Source organism: Ambystoma mexicanum, chromosome 2p, assembly GCF_040938575.1.
Source record: "Ambystoma mexicanum isolate Mex_15411 chromosome 2p, UKY_AmexF1_1, whole genome shotgun sequence".
NCBI lineage: Eukaryota > Metazoa > Chordata > Amphibia > Caudata > Ambystomatidae > Ambystoma > Ambystoma mexicanum.
This window is the reverse complement of record NC_090923.1, coordinates 48492088-48519532: the sequence shown is the minus strand read 5'-3', so window position 1 is coordinate 48519532 and position 27445 is coordinate 48492088. Positions and strand designations below refer to the sequence as shown.

At 46.5% G+C, this 27445-nt stretch overlaps 1 protein-coding gene across 2 annotated transcripts in view; it reads right to left on the bottom strand.

Moving 5' to 3' along the window:
* LOC138566182 (deoxyribonuclease gamma-like) overlaps positions 1 to 27445 on the bottom strand; it is an 83430-nt gene that overhangs the window by 23347 nt on the left and 32638 nt on the right. Inside the window, exons 4-7 of one of the 2 annotated variants that reach the window (XM_069643217.1) lie at positions 18788 to 18874; positions 13742 to 13854; positions 10197 to 10309; positions 4928 to 5085 (exon numbers count right to left, since the gene is read on the bottom strand). In XM_069643217.1, the coding sequence (XP_069499318.1) occupies positions 4928 to 5085; positions 10197 to 10309; positions 13742 to 13854; positions 18788 to 18874 (471 nt within the window). The remainder of the gene's footprint in view (positions 1 to 4927; positions 5086 to 10196; positions 10310 to 13741; positions 13855 to 18787; positions 18875 to 27445) is intronic. The other variant, XM_069643218.1, reaches the window with a different exon arrangement.

Below are 27445 nucleotides of genomic sequence, written 5' to 3'. Positions count from 1 at the left end.
ATAAATGAACCCAACCACACCACAAAGATCCATTGCAATCTAATCAACACTAGGTCTATGGTCAAACATGCCACCTAGATCTATGACCTCTTGTACGACGGAGGCATTGACATCCTATTCATAACTGAAACATGGCTAGACAACAACTACAAAATCACACTCCACAACTGCCTGCCTGAAAACTTCAAGTGAGTGCAAGCAAACAGAAAAAATAAAAGAGGTGGAGGATTGGCAATAGCCCACAAGGAACACCTAAAATAAAAGTGGAAGACCCTCTAAACATCAAAAACTGCAAATCTTTAATCCTTCACCTATCAACAAACCCCAAAACAAACCTCAAATTCGTACTGATATACAGACCACCAACCTATGATGCGAACTTCGTGGATGACTTCACGGAAGCAATCACAAACCTAGCCATCGAGCAGGAACACCTGATTATCCTCTGTGACTACAACATCTGGTTTGATGAAGAAACCACAATCACACACAAATCATTAGCCAAACAACGGGAAACAAATAAGCTACATCAACTAGTCAAAGGAGCAACCCACACGGCGGGACATACACTAGATGCAATCTTCACCAACAAAAACCTCATTACCACGGCACCACCAAATCAAATCCCCTGGAGCGACCACCTCATCATTCCCTTCATGATCACACTGGCCACGCCAAAACAACAAGACAACCTATCAACTATCCTGAAAAGAAACTGGAGGACCATCAAAAATTCCAACCTAACAGAATTACTGGAAACAAAAAAATCACCAGCAGAAACTATGGACAAAGCTGACTTGGAAATAGAACTACTTCACAACTAGATCACCACAATAGCAGAAGAAATCTCCAAAGAAAAACCTTTTAACCCATCATGCAAAACAACGACAGCAAATGAAAAGAAAAACCGAAAACTTGAACTAGAATGGAGAAAAAAACACAACTGTGCGAAGAAATTTCAATTTCAACAACAAATCCTCTCATACAAAAAGGAAATCCAAAAAAGCCAAAAGGAAATACTTCAACAACAGAATCATCGGAGCACCCAACACCCAAAAAGAACTGTTTGAAATCATAAACAAAATGAAACCCCACCGCCCCCGGCTGCAACAACACCCCTATACCATCACTGATATTGTTATGCAACGACCTCGCAGAACACTTCAAAACCAAATCAGCACCATCCAACAGGTCATACAAAGCATACTATGCGACCCCAACATGCGACCATCCCACCCACCCGTCCGAGGAATACCAGAACGAACTCCGAAACTCCCCCTAAATATCGGTGGAGACATTCGTCAAGCTGGTTAACAAAAACAACAAAACGGGTTCCCCCATGGATCCCTGCCACTCAGACATATACAAATCAACACTCACACAAGGAACACCCATGGAATACTACAGAAACCTCTTCAACCAATCAATCCCAATATGGGAAAGTGCCACAATCCTACAAATCAGCATACATCAAACCGCTCCTCAAGTACACAGCTGGAAACGTGGAGGACCTCTCCAACTACAGACCTATCTAAAACATCCCGCACCCAGCTAAACTACTCGAAACATACATCTATAGAATAACTTAAGAATTAATAGAAGAGCACCACCTGCTGGACAAGGCACAAGTAGGTTTCAGACCAATGAGAGGAACGGAAACAGCACTCCTCTCAATCTGGGACGATCTAAAGGCGAACGCAGACTCTGACAAAAGCACTGTTCTGATAATTCTAGATCTTTATGCAGCATTCGATACAGCCAACCACGACATCCTAATCGGGAGATTGAAAGAAATAGGAATCACCGATCTAGCCTTACTATGGATTAAATCCTTCCTGCCAAACAGAACAGAAACCATAAGGATCAAACCCTTCAAATCCAATTCAAGAGATTCCACTTGTGGAGTACCACAAGGATCATCCTTCTCCCCGCTGCTATTCAACATATACCTGGCTCAATCAATCAAGATCATTAAACAACATGGCCTCACAGGCTACAACTACGCTGAAGATACAAAAATTACAAGACACACCAGAAGAAAAAAACAACACTAGAGAGCTGCCTTCATGAAATCTACAGCTGGATGAACTCAAACTACCTCAAACACAACCCGGGCAAAACAGAAATAATGATCATCTCCACAAAGGGAGCAAACAATCACTACACCCCGATGATAGTAAAAAACCTGAGAATCTTGAAGGACAATTAACTAACTCTAAAGCCACAAGTAAACACTCTAATCAAGAAATGCTTCTTGCGCCTATGTGCAGCAAAAAGGATCCTACCATACCTCTCATTCACTCACAAAACTCTCACCATCATTGCCCTCATCATGTCCGTAGTAGACTACACCAATAGCCTATACCTAGGAATTCCAGAGCAACTTTTACAACAACTCCAACGCATCCAAAATGCTGCGGCCAGACTCCTGCTCAAAATACCACGAAGAGAACACATCACACCAGCACTGAAAATGCTACACTAGTTACCAATAAAACAGCTAATAAAGTTCAAATCAATGTGCATAACGCACAGAGCTATCCACGGCCAAGGAGCAGAGTTTCTAAAAGAGAAAATAAACATCTACCACCCAACCATACCGCTCAGATCAAGAAGCGACATCTTCCTAGAACCAAAACCATACAGCAAGAGAAAACTAGGAGGATCCTCATTCTCTCACCTTGCACCAAAAGCCTGTAATGAGTTACCAAAAAACATATGTAACATGAGAGATCGCCTTCTATTCAGGTAACTACTCAAAACCTGTCTCTTTGCCACATAACCAGAACGAACAACCATGGAGCACATACGCAGAGGAACGAAAACCCAGAGAAAATCGATCCACCCAAACTTCCTAAATTAGCTTCCATACCCAGAGGAGGGGCAGGATCCACTCCACCTATAACACTATACCAAAAGTGAACATAGGTGGGTTAGGATCCCATTAGGAATGACTATAGAAGAATCTGGCAGGAACAGTAAGGATGACATGTCAGCATAACCTCTAATCCACAGAGGAAACATAGGCAGCTAAGGATCACCAACAGGGAAATGCATAGGAAGGGAGCAGAACCCTGTAAAATATACAACGCCAATACCAAGACGGGGAACATTGCTTGCCTCAACCGGGGACACAAACCTCCAAATAGCGCTGAAGAAAGCTGCCATCCCATCACACCCATCAAACAGATAGACAAACCACAATAGCAACCCTATAGACCAATCTAAGTTGTGGGAAAAATAAATACAAAACATAAAAAGTAGGGAAAAATAAATAAATAACAACAAAGTTCAATTTTACTCATATGTTTCTCACACAGAATCCACCACAACCCCTTCTCTACACAGCAAACCACACATACTTTACCGCACTGCAACAACAAACAACACATAACTTGCATCAACAGCACACGGGGACCCACTTCGATCTGCTAATCGCACCCAAGCTCAGTGCACTGTGAAATCCGAACTGAAGTTGCCAACAGGATACCACTGCTCTCACTTTCCTACTCCCACTTCACCCTACAAACCCCCCACCCACCCACTTTTTTCAGATCTACTACAGCGCCTGGGGACCAATTCCATTGGTGACGGTGCACAGTACAAATATCTTTAAAATAACATAACATCCCCATAACAGCCTGTGTGATGTTTGAATTGACAGCAGCAGCGGCTGGGTAGCCTTGTTTCGTGCTTTCAGAAGTTCCACTGGCAGAAGGGTGTTTTTATGAATCCTTGCTACGCAGCTCTGGTAGAAAGATATTATTACATCATGGCAGAAAGATTGCCCAAGTTTCATCTTGGGCAAGCAGCCCCCACTTAACATGGTTGAATGCATCCCTTCATGCAGGTTTGCCTGGGAAAGGACACTTTTATTTCCTGCCCAAATGAATAATAATAATCACTTGACTTTAGGTACAGCGTGTGACTGGCCCACTGCATTCACACATGCACAGTTTGCACTCTCTCGGCACAAACTGGTCAAGTGCGAAAGAGCATTGTGAATTGATTAAATTCTGGAGCATATTTGGGATTTTTCCAATTAGCACGCAAAAGTAGAAACATTCTTTTTGCGTCTGAGAAAGATGGTCTCTAACCCTACATAGGCGCTACCCATCTGACCTATACTTGGTCTATAGTCTTACCATACTAGGCACTCAACAATCCCTCACTGGGTCTATTGCCCTACCATACTAGGCACTCAACCATCCCTCACTGGGTCTATTGCCCTACCATACTAGGCACTCAACCATCCCTCACTGGGTCTATTGCCCTACCATATTGGGTACTCAACCATATCTTACTTGGTCTATAGCCCTATCATACTAAGTCCCTAACACTTCTCTATTTGATCTCTTGTCCTGATATACTGTGTACTCAACCAACCTTTACTTGGTCTATAGCCCTACCATACTAGGTACTCAATCATCCCTTACTTGTTCTCTAGCCCAACCACACTAGGTCCCTAGCACTTTTCTATGTTATCTTTTGTCCTACAATATTAGATACTCAACCATCCCTTGCTTGGTCTATAGCCCTACCATACTAGGTACTCAATCATCCCTTACCTTGGACTCTAGCCCAACCACACTAGGTCCCTAGCACGTTTCTATGTTATCTTTTGTACTACAATATTAGATACTCAACCATCCCTTGCTTGGTCTATAGCCCTACCGTACTAGGTATTCAACCATCCCTTACTTGTCTATAGCTCTACCATATTCGGTATTCAACCATCCCATACTTGTCTGTAGCCCAGCCATACTAGGTACTCAACAATCCCTTACTTGGTATCTATCCCAGTCATACTTTGCCTCTAATGCTAACCTGCTTAGTCTGTAACTCTGTGTTTGTGCTAGCACTAGTATTATTTTCACGAGTATTCTTCCCCCTTCTGGCCCCTAAGGTGTACGGTAGGTGTCCTCACCGATCATAACAGTAGTCGGTTGTTTTGCCCGCTGTAGTGTCCTTCTCGTCGCAGATCAGCCAGTGAAAGCGTGTGTCTTGCCTCAGACGAAGAGTTTTCATTTTCTTTTTGGAAACGTAAGATCCTTCCGCATTGAAATCCCCCAGGATCATCACCCTCTAGAGGAACACAGACAATGGGAAAAGATGAAGGGATTATGTGCTTGGTGGTCAGAGATTCATTTTTATATTCCTTTTTTGCTAACACTGTCGGTGTTGACCTGTGTTTTATTTAAATCCTAACGTAATTGTGCTGAACTGTGATTGGTTTTCTACCTCATTTTATTGATACCTCATTCTTTGGTCACCCTTTGCCATGTGCACCATGTTGAACCTGTGGTTGTGTTGCTACCTCATTCTTTGATCACCCTTTGCACCACACTGAACCTATGGTTGTGTTGCTACCTCATTCTTTGATCACCCTTTGCACCACACTGAACCTGTGGTTGTGTTGCTACCTCATTCTTTGATCACCCTTTGCACCACACTGAACCTGTGGTTGTGTTGCTACCTCATTCTTTGGTCACCCTTTGCCATGTGCACCACATTGAACCTGTGGTTGTGTTGCTACCTCATTCTTTGGTCACCCTTTGCCATGTGCACCACATTGAACCTGTGGTTGTGTTGCTACCTCATTCTTTGATCATCCTTTGCACCACACTGAACCTGTGGTTGTGTTGCTACCTCATTCTTTGGTCACCCTTTGCCATGTGCACCACATTGAACCTGTGGTTGTGTTGTTACCTCAATTTTTGTTGATTTATGCAGCTATTTATAACTGCATACTCTCCAGACTACCTCAGAGCAGCCATCAACTATACGCACTCCTCTAAGAGACTGCACAACACCTCTGCCATTAGAATGACGCTAACCCCCACAATGAAAACTCGGTCCAGCTGCACACAACGTTTCTCTCGCATACTCTCCAGACTACCTCTCTGCACCCATCCACATGCCTGCTCGACCTGGGTGACTAGCAGGGACCTACCCACCCATGCCTTCCTTCGTATGGGCTAAATGCACACACGCATTCTATAACTCTCTGACGAAGTTCCCATACCTGGACTTCTGTCCCCCAAGGGCTTTCAACCTAGAGCACGTTGGGACCATACCAATGGTGACACATTTGCTATACAAATTACATTACCGTAGGTTTACTACTGCGGCCCCCGGGAGGCTCTCACAGCATTTTGTTGTTGCGCCCTACCTAGCATATATGTTATGTTGAAGGTACTTATATAGCTCACCGTCACCAACGGAATTGGTTCCCAGAGGCTCTGGCGGCTCTGTAAACGAGAAGGTATATGGCTACAGGGAGGTAACAATAAAGCCGTGTTGTGTGTTTGGGCGATTCCTCTCCCCCTGAATGTGTGTAAGTGTCGGATGCTGGTCTGGGTGGCACAGCAGTGTAGCCTTTTACGGCATTGGAAGCCGCTTGATCCTGAAGCATGAGCAAAGTGAGTACTCAAGGCTGTTAAGTTCTGTGGCCTCGCATTTCTTCTGAGGTGGCCTTGGTTTTGCTACCTTTGGAAACAGCCATGTTGGCCTGTTCTGTCTAGACGAGCCCTCCAGAGCCCACATATGTTATTTTGAGTGAGTGGCTATCAGTTCTCACTGCTGGATACCTCAACCCAAATCCCAGTGTGTGCACCCACGAAGGTGGAGGTTGCCTGCCCTATCCAGTTTGGAAGGTCACCGAATTGGAGTACGCATATCCTGGGGGATCAAGAGTCACTCCTCCCACCTGGAATCCTATCCAGGTGCACTGGATGAGCAGATGCTGTGTTTTAGAATTCTCGCTGGGTGCATGTGTCCCGCTTCCTCCCGCTGATCTGGCGTCAGGAGCTGGATCTTCTTGCATAGGAACCACGAGAGCCCTCCCTCCCCCATTCATGTGTGTACAGAAAATGCTGAAAAATGGCACCTATAAAGTGCCAATCGTTCGAGAAGAAGGGGTTCAGAAATGTTTACTCTTGTGATGCAGCCAGGTCTCAGCCTGCAGACTCAACTTCAAGGTCAGCGTGGGTTGGATTTCCTCATTATGGGGGCCCCAATGAATGATGATGCCTTTTTATCGAGTTCAACACATTCTCTCAGTGTGCCTGAGTAATTGATGTTAAGGATGGTCTTATTATTGGTACTGTGGTGGGCCCATTGGGACCCCCAGGTGGTGCAGTGATGGCCTCTGGAGAGCCCCTTTTATGCTGATGTGGGATATGTGGGCAGCCGTGTCATGTATGGCGGCTAATCCTGGACGATGCCTGCTCATTTCCTTGGTGGAGACTGTAGGATCGTCTCAGGGTGGTAAGAATAGTTGGATGGGTTCCTTCCGGGAAGTCAGGGCTCACCGCCGACCTCCGCCCACCAAAGGGACCAGCACTCATTCGTACCGTGTCATTCGTACCGTGTCATTTGCCCCTTAATATATGCTCGGTTGTAGATACTTGTCCTGCACTAGGAGTCACAACACGGCTACCTCCGGTAAGTCACGCCTGCTTCAAGGGGAAGTAATTATGAGTGGTCAGTCTGTAATGTTCCCAGTGCCATTACTAAGAGCACGCCTGGCATGCAATGATCCCAGTAACATTAGTAAGAGCCTGCCAGGCATGCAATGTTCCCAGTAACCTTAGTAAAAGCCCGCTGGCATGTAATATTCCCAGTGCCATTAGTAAGAGTCTGCCTGACATGTAATATTCCCTGTGACATTAGTAAGAGCCTACCTAGCATGTAATATTCCCAATGACATTAGTAAGAGCCTGCCTGGCCTGTAAATGGCCAGTGCTATTAGTAAGAGCCAATTGGGCTGTAATATTCTCAGTGGCATTGGTAAGAGCCTGTCTGGCATGTAATATTCTCAGTGACATTAGTAAGAGCCTGCCTGGCATGCAACGTTCCCAGTGCCATTACTAAGAGCACGCCTGGCATGTAATATTCCCAGTGACATTGGTAAGAGCCTACCTAGCATGCAATGTTCCCAGTGACATTGGTAAGTGCCTGCCTGGCATGTAATGTTCCATGTGACATCATTGGTAAGAGCCTGTTGGCATGTAATATTCCCTGTGACTTTGGTAGGAGCCCGCCGGGCCTGTAATATTGCTAGTGACATTAGTAAGAGCCTGCCAGGCATACAATGTTCCCAGTAACATTAGTAACAGCCTGCCAGGCATGCAATGTTCCCAGTAACCTTAGTAAGAGCCCGCTGGCATGTAATATTACCTGTGACATTGGTAAGAGCCTGCCTGGCATGTAATATTCCCTTTGACATTGGTAAGAGGTTGCCTAGCCTGTAATATTCCCAGTGCCATTAGTAAGAGTCTGCCTGACATGTAATATTCCCTGTGACATTAGTAAGAGCCTATCTAGCATGTAATATTCCCAATGACATTAGTAAGAGCCTGCCTGGCCTATAATATCGCTGTGACATTAGTAAGAGCCTACCTAGCATGTAATATTCCCAGCGACATTAGTAAGAGCCTACCTAGCATGTAATATTCCCAGCGACATTAGTAAGAGCCTGTCTAGCATGTAATATTCCCTGTGACATTAGTAACAGCCTGCCAGGCATGCAATGTTCCCAGTAACCTTAGTAAGAGCCCGCTGGCATGTAATATTACCCGTGACATTAGTAAGAGCCTGCCTGGCATGTAATATTCCCTTTGACATTGGTAAGAGGTTGCCTAGCCTGTAATATTCCCAGTGCCATTAGTAAGAGTCTGCCTGACATGTAATATTCCCTGTGACATTAGTAAGAGCCTATCTAGCATGTAATATTCCCAATGACATTAGTAAGAGCCTGCCTGGCCTATAATATCGCTGTGACATTAGTAAGAGCCTACCTAGCATGTAATATTCCCAGCGACATTAGTAAGAGCCTACCTAGCATGTAATATTCCCAGCGACATTAGTAAGAGCCTGTCTAGCATGTAATATTCCCTGTGACATTAGTAACAGCCCGCCTGGAATGTAATGTTTCCAGTGCTATTAGTAAGAGCCAGTTGGGCTGTAATATTCTCAGTGGCGTTGATAAGAGCCTGTCTGGCATGTAATATTCCGTGTGACATTAGTAAGAGCCTGCTGGCAGGTAATATTCCCTGTGACATTGGTAAGAGCCTGTCTGGCATGTAATATTCCCTGTGACATTGGTAGGAGCCCACCGGGCCTGTAATATTCCCTGTGACATTGGTAGGAGCCCGCCTGGCATGTAATGTTCCCAGTGCTATTGGTAAGAGCCAGTTGGGCTGTAATATTCCCATTGCCATTGGTAAGAGCCAGTTGGGCTGTAAAATTCCCATTGCCATTGGTAAGAGCCAGTTGGGCTGTAATATTCTCAGTGGCATTGGAAAGAGCGTGCCTGGCATTTAATATTTCCTGTGAATCGGTAAGAGCCTTCCCGGCCTGTCATGTTCTCGTGCCATTGGTAAGTGCCCACCTGGCTTGTAAAGTTCCCAGTGCTATTGTTAAAAGCCCCTCTGGTCCGTAATATTCTTGTGCCATTGGTAAGAGCCAGCATGGCAATGGTATCTAGTCATTGCATCGAATGCAAGACCATCGAATGCCCTACCATAGAAAAAAATGCATCGAAAAAAAGCATCAAACACATTTTTTTTTTAAAAGGTAAAGGGTTTATTTTAATTAAAATGGGTATGAAAGGTTAAAAAAATGCGGCTGGAGGGAACACCCCCCCCCCCCCCCATAAGAAAAAAAATGCATTTGATGGGTTTTTTTTCTATGCGATTTTTTTCTATGGTAAGGCATTCGATGGTCTTGCATTCGATGCAAAAATGACTATAAACCCATGGCATGTAATATTTCCAAAGATATTGGTAAGCGCCCACCTAGCCTGTAATACTATTCCCTCTGCCATTGGTAAGAGCCCACCTAGCCTGTAATATTCCCTCTGCCATTGGTAAGCACCCACCTAGCCTGTAATATTCCCTCTGCCATTGGTAAGCGCCCACCTAGCCTGTAATATTCCCTCTGCCATTGGTAAGCGCCCACCTAGCCTGTAATATTCCCTCTGCCATTGGTAAGCGCCCACCTAGCCTGTAATATTCCCTCTGCCATTGGTAAGCGCCCACCTAGCCTGTAATATTCCCTCTGCCATTGGTAAGCGCCCACCTAGCCTGTAATATTCCCTCTGCCATTGGTAAGCGCCCACCTAGCCTGTAATATTCCCTCTGCCATTGGTAAGCGCCCACCTAGCCTGTAATATTCCCTCTGCCATTGTTTACCTGCATCTTCCATTTCTCTTTGACCGCAAGGAACACATCGTAGAGTTCGTCGATTTCCTTGACTGAGTCCAAAGGCGTTGTGTGCACTGGAATTAGTGCAAAGTCCTTAAGAGCTGGAGAAATGAAATAACAGCATCTGTGTCAGTACCACATTGCCTAAACCTTGATGGGGAGTTTTTTATGCAGAACTCTGGAGATGGCTGTACAACCACCTAGAAAAATGGCAGAACAACAGATGGCAACCAAAAGGGCGGCCATACCTGTGTAATAGGGGCGGACCTGGAGCAGTCAAGCATCAGCTCAAGAGGGAAGGAGGGCTGGCAGGGCTGATCAGTTAGTCCACACATGGTTTGCTGATCGGCCAATCAGGTTGTCCCAAGAAACTGCCAGACACACAGGACCACCCTCACCCCCACAGGATGTATGATGGCCTGCTGGGGGCCAGGAACTGGTCTAAACCAGTTCATACCACTAGACAGGGTGCACGGCTGCTGTCCCATTTATGGGGCCCTTACCTTTTCTTTTCAACCTTTAGTTTTTGAGGGGGTCTGATTTATTAAGGTGGTCAGAGGGACTTCTACTGAAGCACGCTGCCACTGCAATCCTTTTTTAGTATATGGTCCTATGGTAGTCGTTTGGGCACCTAGGAGATGGTTGCTTATTAAGCACCCCATGTCAGTCCAATGATGATTATATAGGCCTACATTCGTTTTGTAAGGTAGGATGTTGCCAGGTATAATTTAGTCTTGGCTTCACCAGGGATGCAAACGCTTCAACTACATTAGTAGCCCAATGTTTATAGTAGCCATTGAGGTTCTAACGTTCTTCTTTAAGTCCTACTTTCAGCCGTTTTGTTTTTGGGACTTCCTTTGCATAGGAAAACTACGAGGCAGGTTTAAAATGGCTGTTGTGCAAACATAGACTCACTCTGAGCCCCGCCCTACACTCTGTAGTGGTTCGAAGTCACGTAGAGAGATCCCTTACCGTAGACAGGCCAATACATAAACTGTGTGGTTGGCCAGGCATGTTTGGTCATTTTAAGGGCTCGGCCTGATTGGCTGCCCACCAAAACCTTTATGTGGCTTCCTTTTTGTCTGATTGTGTATGTCTGGGGAGCCACCCTAACCCTTACCCCACTCTCTCGGAATGTTAGCAGGTTTATATACCTATAGCCGGAGAATTTCACCAGAAAGCCATGCTGCTGCTTTTAAGGACCAAATCTTGCCCAACTGCATGGATCCTGTGTCCGTTCCCTTAGCTCCGGTTTCATCTTTGGGCTGTCGGACGTCCAATCTGGGCGCTCCCTTGTCACCACTCTAGATCTCCCCATTGGGCTTGCTGATATCCCACAGTGGGACCGTTTCTGAATGGGTTCCTGTCCTTTTCCCCAAATATCCTCCTTGTCATGATCCTTGATGTAGGAATGTGCCGTGATCCAAAAGGGTCCTACCACTACCCCACCTCTGTTTTTGATTTGGTCCCCTGCACTGCTGTTCTCATTGCGGGACCATGTAACGCTGGCTGGCTGCTCTGTTTTGCCCACCGAGCCACTTGTATCTGGCTGGTCAGGTTCCTCTGTCTCCCTGGTGCCTTCTGCACCATGGGTTGCACTCCTGGCTGGTGGGTCAACTACGATTCATCTTCTTTTTGACCGTCTGCGTCAATGTTGATCCAGAGGTGCCTGGATGACCGGATCCTCCATCCAAGCTTAAAGAGTAGCTTTTTACTCCCCGGCTTGTTGCACCGTTCTGAGGTCTGTTCTCAGAAACTGGGACTATGAGTACTTACCTGAGTCCTGGGCTGGTGGTTATTCCTCAATCCTACCCGCAGGGGTACCCTAGGTCCATGGTCGTGGGTTTCTTTATGTATGCCTCAAATGCTTTAGACTTACATTGGCCCAAATCCTGCTCTGCTTCTTATGTTCCTGGGGTTTCTGGGGGGTCAAACCTGTAAGTAGAACTCTTTGAGGGGGTCTCCTCTGGCATCCCTTGGGGTAGGTGTCTAACTTCTATGCACCTGTGAGGTACCACTCAGACTTACCGAACTGTTCCACCTAACCTTGGCTTTGCCTATTGACTTTGTCTCGAAATGTCATCTGCAGCACGTTTACCAACGTGGACTCTCTACTAAAGTGACTTAAGAGGTACTTACCTGAGCACAGACATTTTTCATTGCCCCTCCCCCCCCCACTTTGGTCCCTGGAGTTTTCTACAGGATATTCTGTTAATGGATTTCTTGCACAGTTTTAAATCTCAGCATTACACTCCTGTCTAATTGCTGGATATTTAATATAATTGAATTTCTAGGGGTGTAATGCAACCTTTTGCCTCTGTTGTTGTAAGCCTGATGTTATCCTAATTTTTGGAAGCCCTCTGGGCATTTTAGGCTAAGCATTACCCCCCCACCCCCCCTCCCAGGTGCCATACATAATATATGGGGTACAGGTTAGGAGTGGGTGAGGACATTACGGCATTTTTACAGACATTTATCTACGTGTTAAGTGTAACCCAAAGTATTTATTTGACCTTCTAAACATGTTATGTTTGTGTGAATAATACAATATACCGTTTTTGAAAGTACCAATGTCCTGTATTCTCTAGGGGTGACTATTGGGAGTAACTCTACTTTACTGCAAGTCTAGCTCCTCCTTTGAGTTTAGCCCAGCTGCTCTGTTTATGTTTTTCCATCCATGGAAATGCATCGAAATGCTATCTTTTACATGTAAAAGTGCATTTGCATCGAAGCCAGTCATTCGATTATATAAATGGACAAGTTTAGATGGATATGGACTTTTAAATGTAAAAAAATAGCATTTCGATGCATTTTTTTGGTAACATTAAAACAATACATGGAGCTGTCCAGTGCTGAAATCTTCAAAGGGTTTGGGTACTGGCCAGATTCATGTAACGTTGCATTTTTAAAAAAAATAATTGTGTGGGTTGGTTCCCTCCTCCAAAACCCCCCAACTCCGAAAACACCCCCCCCTAACCCTAACCAAACTCAAACCCTAACCCTTGCCCTACCCCATTACCTTAACCCTTGCCCCACCCCTTACCTTAATTCTAACCCTTGCCCAACCCCTTACACTAACCCAACCCTAAATCTCACCCTTGCCCTACCCCTTACCCTAAATCTAACCTTTGCCCAACCCCTTACACTAACCCTAAATCTAACCCTTTGCCTACCACATACCTTAACCCTCATTTTAAATTTAAAAATACATCGAATTTCCATCGAATTGTATTCAATGATAATGCATTTGATGGAAAGTATTTTCGTTGAGTAAAATTCGTTGGAAAGGTCTTAGAAGCCTTGGATTTCGATGAAAAGTCAAGATACCCTGTTCGTTGTAATACCTCTTTGCCTTTCGGTCAGATGGTTTAATGCCTTCCCCAGAAGGGAAGGCATTAAACCATCTGAGGGTAGGATTCCTCCTACCACAGAATCGGCCTCCTAAACCAGCATCAATCCAGTATAATGAACTCACGTGCTTAGAAGAGAAACAGTTTGCAGTGTGCGCTTTAAACCAGAACTCATTCACACACCTGTTTGTTTAGACTTGAACCTAACGACGAAGGGTTCCCTTGCGAAGGCGTCGACGTCGCCCTCTTGGTTGTCTTCATACTGGTAGGTTTCCTTCACTTGCACGACGTCATCTCTGGAAATGACACAGACATGAGCGGTCAGCACCTTGAACAATATTTCAATCGCAAGATTGTTTTGGATCTGTATAAACTATGGGGGAAATGCACACACATACATATAGTTTCTAAAATGAACTTTTTTAAACAATGCTTAAATTGTGACATTTGTACAGCTAGTTGCTATGGGCGCAAAGCACTATGGGAACTCAGTAGACCATGGTCTGGACATTACATGATCCACTGTGCATTACTTTGCAGGACGTTTGGCGGAGATACTGGGTCTGTGGCATCATTTTGAGCATCTGTTATGTGTGGGGTGTGGGGTCCTGTGTGTTGGACTATGCTACTGGGTTTGTAAATGCTGACCTGCGAACGGGGCTTGGTTTGTGGGGCTCTGCCAGCAATTATGGAGGTGCTGTGATAAAAGTTGGAGCGAGCAGAGTGACTGGTGACCTGGCCATCTACTGTACCCCCAAGAAACAGGCTGCAGTTATGGGCTCTGATGTAGCATGATAATCTGTACATTACATTGAAGGCATATTACATGATACACGCTACATTACATGGCAGGTAAATAACAATTACTGTGGCAGAGATTGTGAGTACTGTCCCAGTGTCTTTAACAGTTATGATGTGTTGGGTGTGCAGTAATGTTCACTTGACTATCTCAGTGAATGACTGACATAAGAACTATATTTCGGTTGTGGGAATCTGAGCTAAAAGGTGGCGTGAAAGTAAAGACTTCAGATGCGACTAGCCACGCCAAAGCAACTGACTGCAGTTGTGGGCTCTGCAATTAACAGGAATATATTTCATGCAGTATACGTAATCATAAACATTATATTTACATCCGAAACATAAAAACGCTGAAATGTGATACTTATGGTTATCATGCTATCAGGCACTGCTCCTGCCACTAATGGCCGCACATATGACATCACAAGTAACATCAGATGTCAACGCTGATAACATCACCAACATGCCCGGAGGCCCTCCACATATGCAGCAATACCTTGAAATACTCTTCAGAGCAGGCATGCTTTCACACCATAGCAACAAGTTGTTGGACCTGGTGTTACCTGAACTGCTTCACCATTCAGCACGTGTGGTCCCACAGGAAAAGGCACTTACTCCACCACACATGTACAAGGACTGCAGCGTTGTGCTAGTGGCCCTAATCTGACCGCAACCTGGAGATGGCAGCGTGGTGCTAGTGGCCGTTTGTGACCGCCTCCTGGAGATGGCAGCGTGGTGCTAGTGGCCGTTTGTGACCACCTGCTGGAGACGGCAGCGTTGTGCTAGTGGCCATATCTGACTGCCACCTGGAGACGGCAGCGTGGTGCTAGTGGCTGTATCTGACCGCCACCTGGAATGCTAGCGTGGTGCTAGTGGCCATAACTGACCGCCACCTGGTGATGGCAGCGTGGTGCTAGTGGCTGTATCTGACCGCCACCTGGAATGCTAGCGTGGTGCTAGTGTCCATATCTGACCGCCACCTGGAGACGGCAGCGTGGTGCTAGTGGACGTATCTGACCGCAACCTGGAGACGGCAGTGTGGTGCTAGTGGCCGTTTGTGACCACCTCCTGGAGACGGCAGCGTTGTGCTAGTGTCCATATCTGACCGCCACCTGGAGACGGCAGCGTGGTGCTAGTGGACGTATCTGACCGCCACCTGGTGACGGCAGCGTTGTGCTAGTGGCTGTATCTGACTGCCACCTGGTGACGGCAGCGTGTTGCTAGTGGCCGTATCTGACCGCCACCTGGTGACGGCAGCGTGTTGCTAGTGGCCGTATCTGACCGCCTCCTGTAGACGGCAGCGTTGTGCTAGTGTCTGTATCTGACCGCAACCTGGAGACGGCAGTGTGGTGCTAGTGCCCCTAGCTGACTGCCACCTGGTGACAGCAGCGTGGTGCTAGTGGCCGTAGCTGACCGCCACCTGGTGACGGCAGCGTGGTGCTAGTGCCCGTAGCTGACTCCCACCTGGTGACAGCAGCGTGGTGCTAGTGGCCGTAGCAAACCACCACCTGGAGACGGCAGCGTGGTGCTAGTGGCCGTATCTGACCGCCACCTGGTGATGGCAGCGTGGTGCTAGTGGCTGTATCTGACCGCCACCTGGAATGCTAGCGTGGTGCTAGTGGCCATAACTGAGTGCAACCTGGTGACGGCAGCGTGGTGCTAGTGCCCGTAGCTGACTGCCACCTGGTGACAGCAGCGTGGTGCTAGTGGCCGTAGCTGACCACCACCTGGTGACGGCAGCGTGTTGCTAGTGGTCGTAGCTAACCACCATCAGGAGGTGATATTGATTGGAGGAGCAGCAACAGTCTGAAACCTAATGATTTGAAGAACTCTTATGGGGTCTGTAACAAACTTCCCTGATTGGCGATGATGGCAGGCAGTATAATGGCCTTAAGGACCGTGGGCCCCTACACTCCAGGACCACGAGGGTCATTCCAACCGCCTTTGTGCCCCATGTAAAACCAATGGAACAAGTAGGTGGGCCTTCTTGAGGGAATCAGGGAGCAGCAGTCTCGGGGTGCCGGAAACAAATGCAAGCTCTGCTCCCCTCCTGCAGTTTCAGAAACTGCTCTAAACTCTGCACCAAGAGGGAAAAGAACTAGGCCCCACCTCAAAACTAGTACCCACCTTCAGGGGTGCAGCATACCATAGACAACATCATTTCTAGGCCCAATGACACTACACACCAGAAGCTATGATATGATGTGATATGTCATTTATAACGTGCCTGTACACAAGCGTTTCGATGCAGACAGGTGTTTCCCACGGACCTGAAATGCCCTATTGCAGGACCAGGTGAAATCCGCCCACCCACGCCTGGTTCCTACCTTGCAAGATGCAGGTCCACGGACGCTCTATCACTCACACCACGTGTGAAAATCAAACATGCCCTTGCTATTGCTCACCACTCTCCACAGGCCAGTGGCACAGCAGAGAGGTTCCTGGCTACGATTAAAAGGACAATGCAAAGAGCGGAACTTGACAATGTGTCAATACAACAAGCACTGTGCAAGATACTGTGTCAATATCGCCCTACTCTGCTACAGTGCAAGATACTGAGTCAATATCGTGCTACTCCGCATGCTGCTACAGTGCAAGAAACTGCGTCAATATTGCGCTACTCTGCATGCTGCTACAGTGCAAGATACTGTGTTACTATCGTGCTACTCCGCATGCTGCTACACTGCAAGAAACTGTGTCAATATCATGCTATTATGCATGCTGCTACACTGCAAGAAACTGCGTCAATACCGCGCTACTCTGCATGCTGCTACAGTGCAAGATACTGCGTGCTACTCTGCATGCTGCTACACTGCAAGAAACTGCGTCAATATCATGCTACTCCGCCTGCTGCTACAGTGCAGGAAACTGCATCAATACCGTGCTACTCTGCATGCTGCTACAGTGCAAGATACTGTGTCAATACCGCGCTACCCTGCATGCTGCTACAGTGCAAGATACTACATTACTATCGTGCTACTCCACATTCTGCTACACTGCAAGGAACTGTGTTACTATTGTGCTACTCTGCAAGCTGCTCCACTGCAAGAAACTGCGTCACTATCGTGCCACTCCGCATGCTGCTACTGTGCAAGATACTGCGTGACTATAGTGCTAGTCTGCATGCTGCTACAGTGCAAGATGCTGCGTCAATATCGTGCCACTCCACATGCTGCTACAGGTCTGGCACCAGCAGAGCTCCTGACCATTGACCACTAAGTTAGCCCACCAAGGTGTTTTTAAGCACACCAAGGACGAGGAAGATACAGACAGAAAGGCAGCGGCCAAAGACTATGCGGACAAACACAGCCATGCAACTGACGTCCAAAGAATATGCAGCCAAACACAGGCATGCAACTGACAAAGAGATTAAGATTGGAGACGAAGTTCTGATGCAACAAAGGACACCTTGAAGACGGATACATGGTATGTGCCTGAAACTGGCATCATAACACCCTAAAAAGGAAACATGGTAGCAACCAAATCTGATCGCAGAGAGATAACTCGAAACACGCTGCATTTGAGAGCTTTTAGAAGATGAGAGAATGTCTGAGCAAATGATAACATCATACAGTCAACTGAAGAAGAACGAGACGGTGACCCCACCATGAAAGGTATAAGAGATTCAACATCTAGTGAAGATGTAAGTCAAGCACATCAAGGCCGGTCAGGAAGAATTATAAGGACACTCTGCATGGGGGGAAGAGATGTAGACCTGGACAGATAAGAGCAGGGGCAGACGTTGTGCCCCTGGAAAGACTCTGTACGTAAGGGGGTGAGGGAGAGGAAGAGGAGGAGCGAGAAAAGGAAGTGACGAAAATGCCTTGTGTGTGAGGCGAGTATGAACATGCCAGAAGATTCCAGTGTATATTGACTCGTTTCTTCATTTCATTATTCCGTCTGATATTCCAGCTGTTCTGTCCCACTTGGAAAGAAGATAGAACAGCTGGATGCAGGGACCCCCACTGTGCCAAGAGGCCCTCTCTTCCACCTCATCAGGGATTTTTCATCTCGAGCGGGAGGGAGGGTACCATGTTTGTTGAGGACCTGTCACTGCGATTCTCTTTTCAATGAATGGGCACGTTCTCTGCTAATCCACGTCCTCCTGCTGTGACCTTATTGGTTACCTGATGCTTCTCCTAATATTGACTCTTTTAAATGGCAATGCTCATGTTTTTGCTCGTGTACTTTTTGATGGTTTCTGCCATTTTGCAAACCTTTGTTCACCTTCTTTCCAGCAACATGATGCCATTTTGAAGAGAACCAGTGACTTTTCTATATACATCATTCCTTCATTGATAGGGCAAGACACATAGAATACAGTAGATTTTTGTCTTGAAAGTCTGCCTCTAATTATGTTACATATAAGACTGACAAGTGGTTATATCATTGCTAACACTCATCAAAACCGTGTACACAGAAAGTTCTTACCGATAAATGAAGAGGTACTGCTCCCTGTATTCCCCACGCCCCAGAGGCTTGCTCAGGAGGTACTGGTAATGGCCTCCCTTTGCACAGCTAGGGAGAAGAAAGGCATGGGTTAGGTACAGTAGGCCTATGTGGTTAAGTGTGGACATCTGTGCAATATGGGCTGTGATACATCAGAAACTCAAAGAGGTTCGAAAGATTTGCTCGCCCTCTCTCCATATCCGAGAAACTGCCCCGGTAATAGAAGGTCGCCCTGTCCTCCAAAGTTTACATACCCCACAACATCCCCCATGGGGCAGGTATTCCTGCCCCGTAATGACAATATGTCCAAGATATCACAGGTGCAAATCCACCTGCCATCCCATGTTTACATATCCAAGAGTACCCCTCCAATGTTTACATGCCCCATACACCCCGAGATCCAGAGATTCATGTCCAGAGAATCCAGATTCCAGTTCAGAGAATCCAGAGATTCATGAAAGAATCTCCAGAAATCTCCAGGGATAATCTCCAGTTCAGGGATTCCAGTTCAGAGAATCCTGAGATTCATGAAGGAATCTCCAGAAATCTCCAGGAAGAATCTCCAGTTCAGGGATTCCAGTTCAGAGAATCCAGAGATTCATGAAAGAATTTCGAGACATCTGCAGGAAGAATCTCCAGTTCAAAGATTCCAGTTCAGAGAATCCAGAGATTCATGAAAGAATTTCGAGAAATCTCCAGGAAGAATCTCCAGTTCAAAGATTCCAGTTCAGAGAATCCAGAGATTCATGAAAGAATTTCGAGAAATCTCCAGGAAGAATCTCCAGTTCAGGGATTCCAGTTCAGAGAATCCAGAGATTCATGAAAGAATTTCGAGAAATCTCCAGGAAGAATCTCCAGTTTAAAGATTCCAGTTGAGAGAATCCAGAGATTCATGAAAGAATCTCCAGAACTCTCCAGTTCAGAGAATCCAGAGATTCATGAAAGAATCTCCAGAAATTTCCAGTTCAGAGATTCCATTTCAGAGAATGCAGAGATTCATGAAAGAATCTCTTATTCTACTAAGTTTATAGTTAGAAGAATTTGTGATGTTATATAGTGCTTTCCAGAGGATTGATGCTGCATATCAGCGCTGCCTTATGACTCAAACTTGTGAAGAGCAGGCTACCCTCATGCTACATGGCAGAGGCCAGTCTTTTTACCCACATAAACTCTCCACCTGGCAAAAAACATCCCTTGTTTGGTGGTTCCCCCTTGCCCTCCAATGTTTACCTATCCAGAGCCCCCGGCAATATGGCAGATTGTACTTGCCTCCAATATTTATAATTCCAACAGAGCCTCAAACAGCAGGTCACCCTGCCCTCTCAGGTTTAAGTAACCCAGAACTTCCACAAATTCATATCTGAGAACACTCCTTGGAATGGGGGCATTACGCTCCATGCCAATCTTTGCAGGTGCCAGGAATGCATGACGGCTACCCCTGCCCCTGCCCTCTTATGCATACGTGATGCTGGACGCCCTTCGGCATGGGCAATCGCTATATGATTGAATATTTACATGGTCCATAAATCCCCCTCAGTCAGGCGGATGCTACTCCTCCCAAATCTTTACATATACCAGAAGATCCCGCCTATGGAACGTTTACCTTTCTAAACCCCAAAGTGCACATATTGCAGAATACCGCCGCCACCAATGTTCCTGTAAGAGTACTCCCTTAGTATGGGGAAGCCTCATTCACTTTATTCCAGAACACAATATCTCTCTTCGGCATCCAAAGGTTTCCTGCCCACCACATGGCCTTATCCCAGAGTATGCGACATAACATGGCTGCATACGCCACTTCTGGGCTGAACCCAGCAGAATCCACATCGTTCCGGCATCAGATGAGGCCAACAAGCCTCCCCAGGCACCAGCAACTGGACTCCTTATCTACAAGCTCGACTAAGAGCCCACCAGCTCTACCTCGAGCCAACTACCACTCCTGCCTTGCCTTTGAAAAAGACTTCGGTCGAAAGGCGCGTTGGCTTTGTGTTTCACTTTTTTTTGTTTTTTTTTCCTGGCACAAGATGCCACATGGATCATGTTGTATCTGAACACTAATGAAACACCATGAAACTCAACGTAAGACTGGACTATCACTAGATTGTATTTCAATTCAAGACTGGATCCTCACTAGATGACAGTTCTAGCAAGTAACTGCAATTATAGCGTACTAATCTTGCCAGCGCCCACACCAAACAAGGCCTTGTCATCCCCCCAAGCATTATCCCAGAGTACCTCTCAGTATGCTGGACATTCCTGGAATGTTGTATCTATATCTGGAGACCACCTCTGGAGTGTTGTATATACATCTGGAGGCCACCTCTGGAGTGTTGGAGGCCACCCTTGAAGTGTTGTATTCAGATATGGGGGCCACCTCTGGAGTGTTGTATCTAGATCTGGGGGCCACCTCTGGAATGTTGTATCTATATCTGGGGGTCATCTATGGAGTGTTGTAACCAGATCTGGAGTTCACCTTTGAAGTGTTGTATTCAGATATGAGGGTCTCCTCTGGAGTGTTGTATCCAGATCTGGAGGTCACCTTTGAAGTGTTGCATTCAGATATGAGGGCCTCCTCTGGAGTGTTGTATCTACATCTGGAGGCCACCTCTGGAGTTTTGTAACCAGATCCGGAGGCCACCTTTGAAGTGTTGTATTCAGATATGGGGGCCTCCTCTGGAGTGTTGTATCTAGATCTGGAGGTCACCTTTGAAGTGTTGCATTCAGATATGAGGGCCTCCTCTGGAGTGTTGTATCTAGATCTGGAGCCCCGATCTGGAGTTCACCTTTGAAGTTTTGTATTCAGATATAAGGCCTCCTCTGGAGTGTTGTATATACATCTGGAGGCCACCTCTGGAGTTTTGTAACCAGGTCCGGAGGCCACCTTTGAAGTGTTGTATTCAGATATGAGGGCCTCCTCTGGAGTGTTGTATCTAGATCTGGAGGTCACCTATGAAGTGTTGTATTCAGATATGGGGGCCTCCTCTGGAGTGTTGTATCTAGATCTGGAGGCCACATCGGGACTGTTGTAACCAGATCCGGAGGCCACCTTTGAAGTGTTGTATTCAGATATGGGGACCTCCTCTGGAGGGTTGTAACCAGATCCGGAGGACGCCTTTGAAGTGTTGTATTCAGATATGAGGGCCTCCTCTGGAGTGTTGTATCTAGATCTGGAGGTCACCTATGAAGTGTTGTATTCAGATATGATGGCCTCCTCTGGAGTGTTATATCTAGATCCGGAGGCCCCCTTTGAAGTGTTGTATTCAGATATGAGGGCCTCCTCTGGAGTGTTGTATCTAGATCTGGAGGTCACCTATGAAGTGTTGTATTCAGATATGAGGGCCTCCTCTGGAGTGTTGTATCTAGATCAGGAGGTCACCTATGAAGTGTTGTATTCAGATATGAGGCCTCCTCTGGAGTGTTGTATCTAGATCTGGAGGACGCCTTTGAAGTGCTGTATGATCTTGCGGGTAATTTTGGAGTGTTGGATAATATGATCATTTTTGCAGCCTTAAGGAGGAGTGCTTGTTATTTTGCCTTCATTCTGTAAATGCGATAATTTGTACGCATCTGTATTTAATCAGTTTCCTAGGCTGTCTTAAAGTTACCTTCCCATATGTGTGTGCCTAAGTAGGTTGCCCTTTAGATCACCTATGTTTGATTTAGCTTTACCCCAAACCTCAAATGTAACTTGAGTATTAAAATTTAAAAAAACACACAAATTCATGCTTTCTACTGAGAGTGCAGTGAGCGTCTGGATGAAGGACCAGTGGTGCGTGGCAATGGATGTAGGCAACCAATAGTGCAGTGCAAAGAGACCTGTCACATAGGCGGCACGCCCTGATTCCTACGGGGATATGCCCCCCCCACCCCTTACTGCACCCCTGCCCGTGATATTATGCTACATGATATGCGTCGCATATTGTAACAGAATGTGGTCTTCGTGAACAGGGGGAAGGGTGTGTGGGAATTCCCAGGCATTTGCGTCCCGAACAAACGGGGGCCGTTAATGAGGGCTCCGGGCACCTAATACCTGATAATTCCTTCTCCAATGTGGTTTGGAAAAGTGTAGCCAAAAAATGAGGGGTTCCTTCAGCGTCCCTGCTTTTTCAAAGCAGTCATTGCAACATGGCCATATTGGGGGTACCGCGGCGTGTATGGGGCTGCTGTTGACAGGGGGATATGGGGGGGGGAAGAGTCTGTTACGTTGCGGAGCAATGAAGGGACAGGCGGGAAGGGTACTGGTTGCTTGAGCCCGGCATGATAAACGAATTTCAAGCGAATACCAGGGAGTTGTGGCCAGAATTAGTTTGGCGCCTCTCCCCAACCCCCCATCTTTCTCGATTGGCTGACCAAACCTGAACGTTTTAAGCAGGGCGCTAACATGACAGAACATAGGCGCTATACTGGTTGTTGACATCCTTGCTGTTGGCACCCAGGGCTGTCAGAAGATGTGGTGAGGCCCGGGGCAAAACATTTGGTGAGGCCCCCTTACAGTTTTTTGCACTCGGCCAGCGGCGGCATATCCGCACACAGGAGACTTGAGAAATCTACCCTTGAGTTTGTGTGCAGGATCCCAAATATGGTTTATTACTACTTTCTCTACTGAAGAAAGGTTCATGCCAGACTAACTTTTTTATCATATTAATGAATATATATAAGATGGCATGAGCTCTCCACTGTGCCACTTCCAATTCTCTGAGGGTCAATCACTTTTCCAAGCAAAGAGTTGAGGGCAGATCTCTTTCTTCAGCTGGGGCCTCCCTCTGGAAACAGCCTCCCTGCCTCGCTGAAACTTGAGGAGCACCATCTCCGGTTCCGGAAGCACCTCAAGACCTGTTTATTTGCTTCTGCCTTCTCTCTTCCTCTCCCTTGCTGATCACCTGCCTGATCCATGCACTGGTCACCTGGTCAAGCTCTGAATTCGGGCCCAGGTCCCTGCCTGTCCTGTTGCAATCCCGCACTGCCTCTTGGCTCCCCTGCACTTGTGGTCTGTATCTGTAACCCTACAGTCCCCGCTCTTGCTCGTATTGTCCACCCGTTGGCTGCACTTATGAGTACTCACACTTGCCACCGGTTGGCTGCACTCTTCTTTCTCCTTTGTTCCTGCACTTCTACATCCTACCCCACCCTCAGCACTTCTCCCCTCCCCATTCCCTGCTCTTGCACGATCTGAATGACACAAGGCCTAGTAAGATCTGTGTTTTGTCCTACTCTTTTGTTTCTCCCTCCTTGCCTTGTCGCGCCTAGAAACACTTGCGTACAGGCACGTTATAAATGCCATTTCATATCATTAAATCATATGACAACATGAACACACTGACAAATGATGTAAAGTGGAGGCTGGTACATTTCTGAACTTAAGAGGCTTAAGTGTTTGTTCGAATTAGTCAGGATCAAGAGAGCACAGTGAGGGAGCCCAAACCAAACAAGGGTGGCTTGGGGGGGTGAGGGGGTTCTCACTCCCAAGAAAATGTATGAAACATTGGGTTAAAAGTATGCATTTTACAGCACTTTCTTTGCAAAATTGGGTAGAAATCCACACAGTTTGTAATTGGTTTTGTATGGAAGCACATGGAAATTCCCAATAGATGCAAATCACAAATTGTGCATAGGAACATTTTCCAATACATTTCATGCTGCCTTTCCACGCGGGATATGCTAGTATAAACATATATTCATGCTGGTTGTTCTAATTATGTTGAAGCAGGCTGCATCAATATTTGCCATTATTACCATGTACGGATTCCCAACCAGTAAAAATGCCATGCCACAGAAAGTATATCAGAGCTGACTGTGTACCATAAGTGTTATTACTGGCTAGATTGGCCTACATTCAAAGTGGGCCAATTTAGCCAAGTAGTATGTTTGCTTTAACCTTGATGCATAGTCCTGTGCATCAAGGGTAAAGCAAAAAGAGCACTGGCAATGCTAACAGTTTGGGCATTCGTGTAGGCATGGGAAAGGCACTTCTGTATTGGTATTAGCTGGCCATTGATAGTGCCAGTGCAAAATGGTTTGAGTACCTGAGCAGCTAATAGCAGTGCTTCGTAAATGCCTAATACTTATACACAAGCCAAAACTGTTGGCTTTGCCAATGCTTATTTTTAAAAGAATTTCAGCGAAGACATGCAGGGTGTTTTTAAATTGAGTGGCCAAAGGCAGACCTGATTAAGACATTTTTATTACACCAGTTACGTCTTTACAACTCCAATGAAGTCATGAACTCTTAGAAGACTCCTTTGAGGAAACACTTGCAGGCACATTGAGGGCAAAGTTTGATGGCTAGCCATGTTTAAAGCTAGCCCAAAGAGTTCCAGTGAGGAGGTGTTTTGGGTGGGGAGGGCAGGAACTGGGTGAGAATTGCCGTAGGGATTAGCATGGCCATGAGAAGTCATTTCACTGTTAGCACCTGCATTCATATCCATACATTTTTAGGTAATTGAAATTGTGATGTGGGGTTAGCACTTGCATGCTAGGGGAGTGATTAGAAGGGAAGTGGTGACATGAGACATCTCATTCTCACAGCAGTCCTTAAGTGTGATGTTTCAGAAATGAAGGCAAGAGGTAGCTGCTTGTAACATCGAAGCTTCACCAGAAGAGTCTCATTCGAAAAGTGGAAAGATTTTAGGTGCCCCCACACAAGGAAGTTTGCCCCTTCCTCACAGCTACTGACGTTAGCACCTCTCCCAACATTTGAAGTATTAGTCCCCTTTCCCCCCTGACATTTTAGTCTAGGTGCACCTCTGATGCCATGAACCCACCCCTTAATGAAGTGGCCCCCAGGGTGGCTACATTTAGGGGTGGTGCTGAACACACACTCACAAAAACACTTTCACCCATGCATTCATCCACCAGTTACACAACTCCATACATTCATGTATACATAAAACCAAACACAGCATTGACACAAACATCAACATGCACGCATGCATTCATACATACATACACATATACATACTAATTTAATTTAAATACACATATACACTTTTAATTTAAAATAAAAAACACTTACCTTACCTCCATGCACCCTTAAAAAGCATCCACGCAGCCGACACGTAGACATGCTGCCTGACAAGAGAGAACTCCTCTCCCATCAGTCAGCGTGGTCACGCTGAGCAATGTGAACACACTGACTGACAATAGAGAACTCCTCTCCCATCAGGCAGCGTGGTCACGCTGAGCAACGTGAACACACTGAATGACAAGAGAGAACTCCTCTCCCATCAGTCAGTGTGGTCAGGCTGAGCAATGTGAACACACTGATTGACAAGCGAGGAGTCCTCTCTAATCAACATGAACACACTGACTGACAGGAGAACTCCTCTCCTGTCAGTGAGTGTGGTCATGCTGAGCAACGTGAACACACTGACTGACAAGAGAGAACTCCTCTCCAATCAGTCAGCATGATCACGCTGACATGAACGCACTGACTGACAGGAGAGGAGTCCTCTCCCATCAGTCAGTGTGGTCACACTGACAACATGAACACACTGACCTACAAGAGAGAACTCCTCTCCCATCAGTCAGTGTGGTCACACTGACAACATGAACACACTGACTGACAAGAGAGAACTCCTCTCCTGTCAGTCAGCGTGGTCATGTTGAGCAACGTGAACACACTGATTGACAAGAGAGAACTCCTCTCCAATCTGTCAGCGTGGTCACGCTGAGCAACGTGAACACACTGACTGACAGGAGAGGAGTCCTCTCCTGTCAGTCAGCGTGGTCATGCTGAGCAACGTGAACACACTGACTAACAAGAGAGAACTCCTCTCCCATCAGTCAGCGTGGTCACACTGACAACATAACACACTGACTGACAAGAGAGAACTCCTCTCCTGTCAGTCAGCATGGTCATGCTGAGCAACGTGAACACACTGACTGACGAGAGAGAACTCCTCTCCCATCAGTCAGCGTGGTCACACTGACAACATGAACACACTGACTGACAAGAGAGAACTCCTCTCCTGTCAGTCAGCGTGGTCATGCTGAGCAACTTCAACACACTGACTGACAAGAGAGAACTCCTCTCCTGTCAGTCAGCATGATCACGCTGACATGAACATACTGACTGACAGACGAGGAGTCCTCTCCCATCAGTCAGTATGGTCACACTGTCAACATGAACACACTGTCTGACAAGAGAGAACTCCTCTCCCATCAGTCAGCATGGTCACACTGACAACATGAACACACTGACTGACAAGAGAGAACTCCTCTCCTGTCAGTCAGCATGATCACGGTGACATGAACATACTGACTGACAGGAGAGGAGTCCTCTCCCATCAGTCAGTGTGGTCACACTGACAACATGAACACATTGACTGACAAGAGAGAACTCCTCTCCCATCAGTCAGCGTGGTCACACTGACATGAACACACTGACTGACAAGAGAGAACTCCTCTCCCATCAGTCAGCGTGGTCACACTGACAACATGAACACACTGACTGACAAGAGAGAACTCCTCTCCTGTCAGTCAGCATGATCACGCTGACATGAACATACTGACTGACAAGAGAGGAGTCCTCTCCCATCAGTCAGTGTGGTCACACTGACAACATGAACACACTGACTGACAAGAGAGAACTCCTCTCCCATCAGTCAGCGTGGTCACACTGACAACATGAACACACTGACT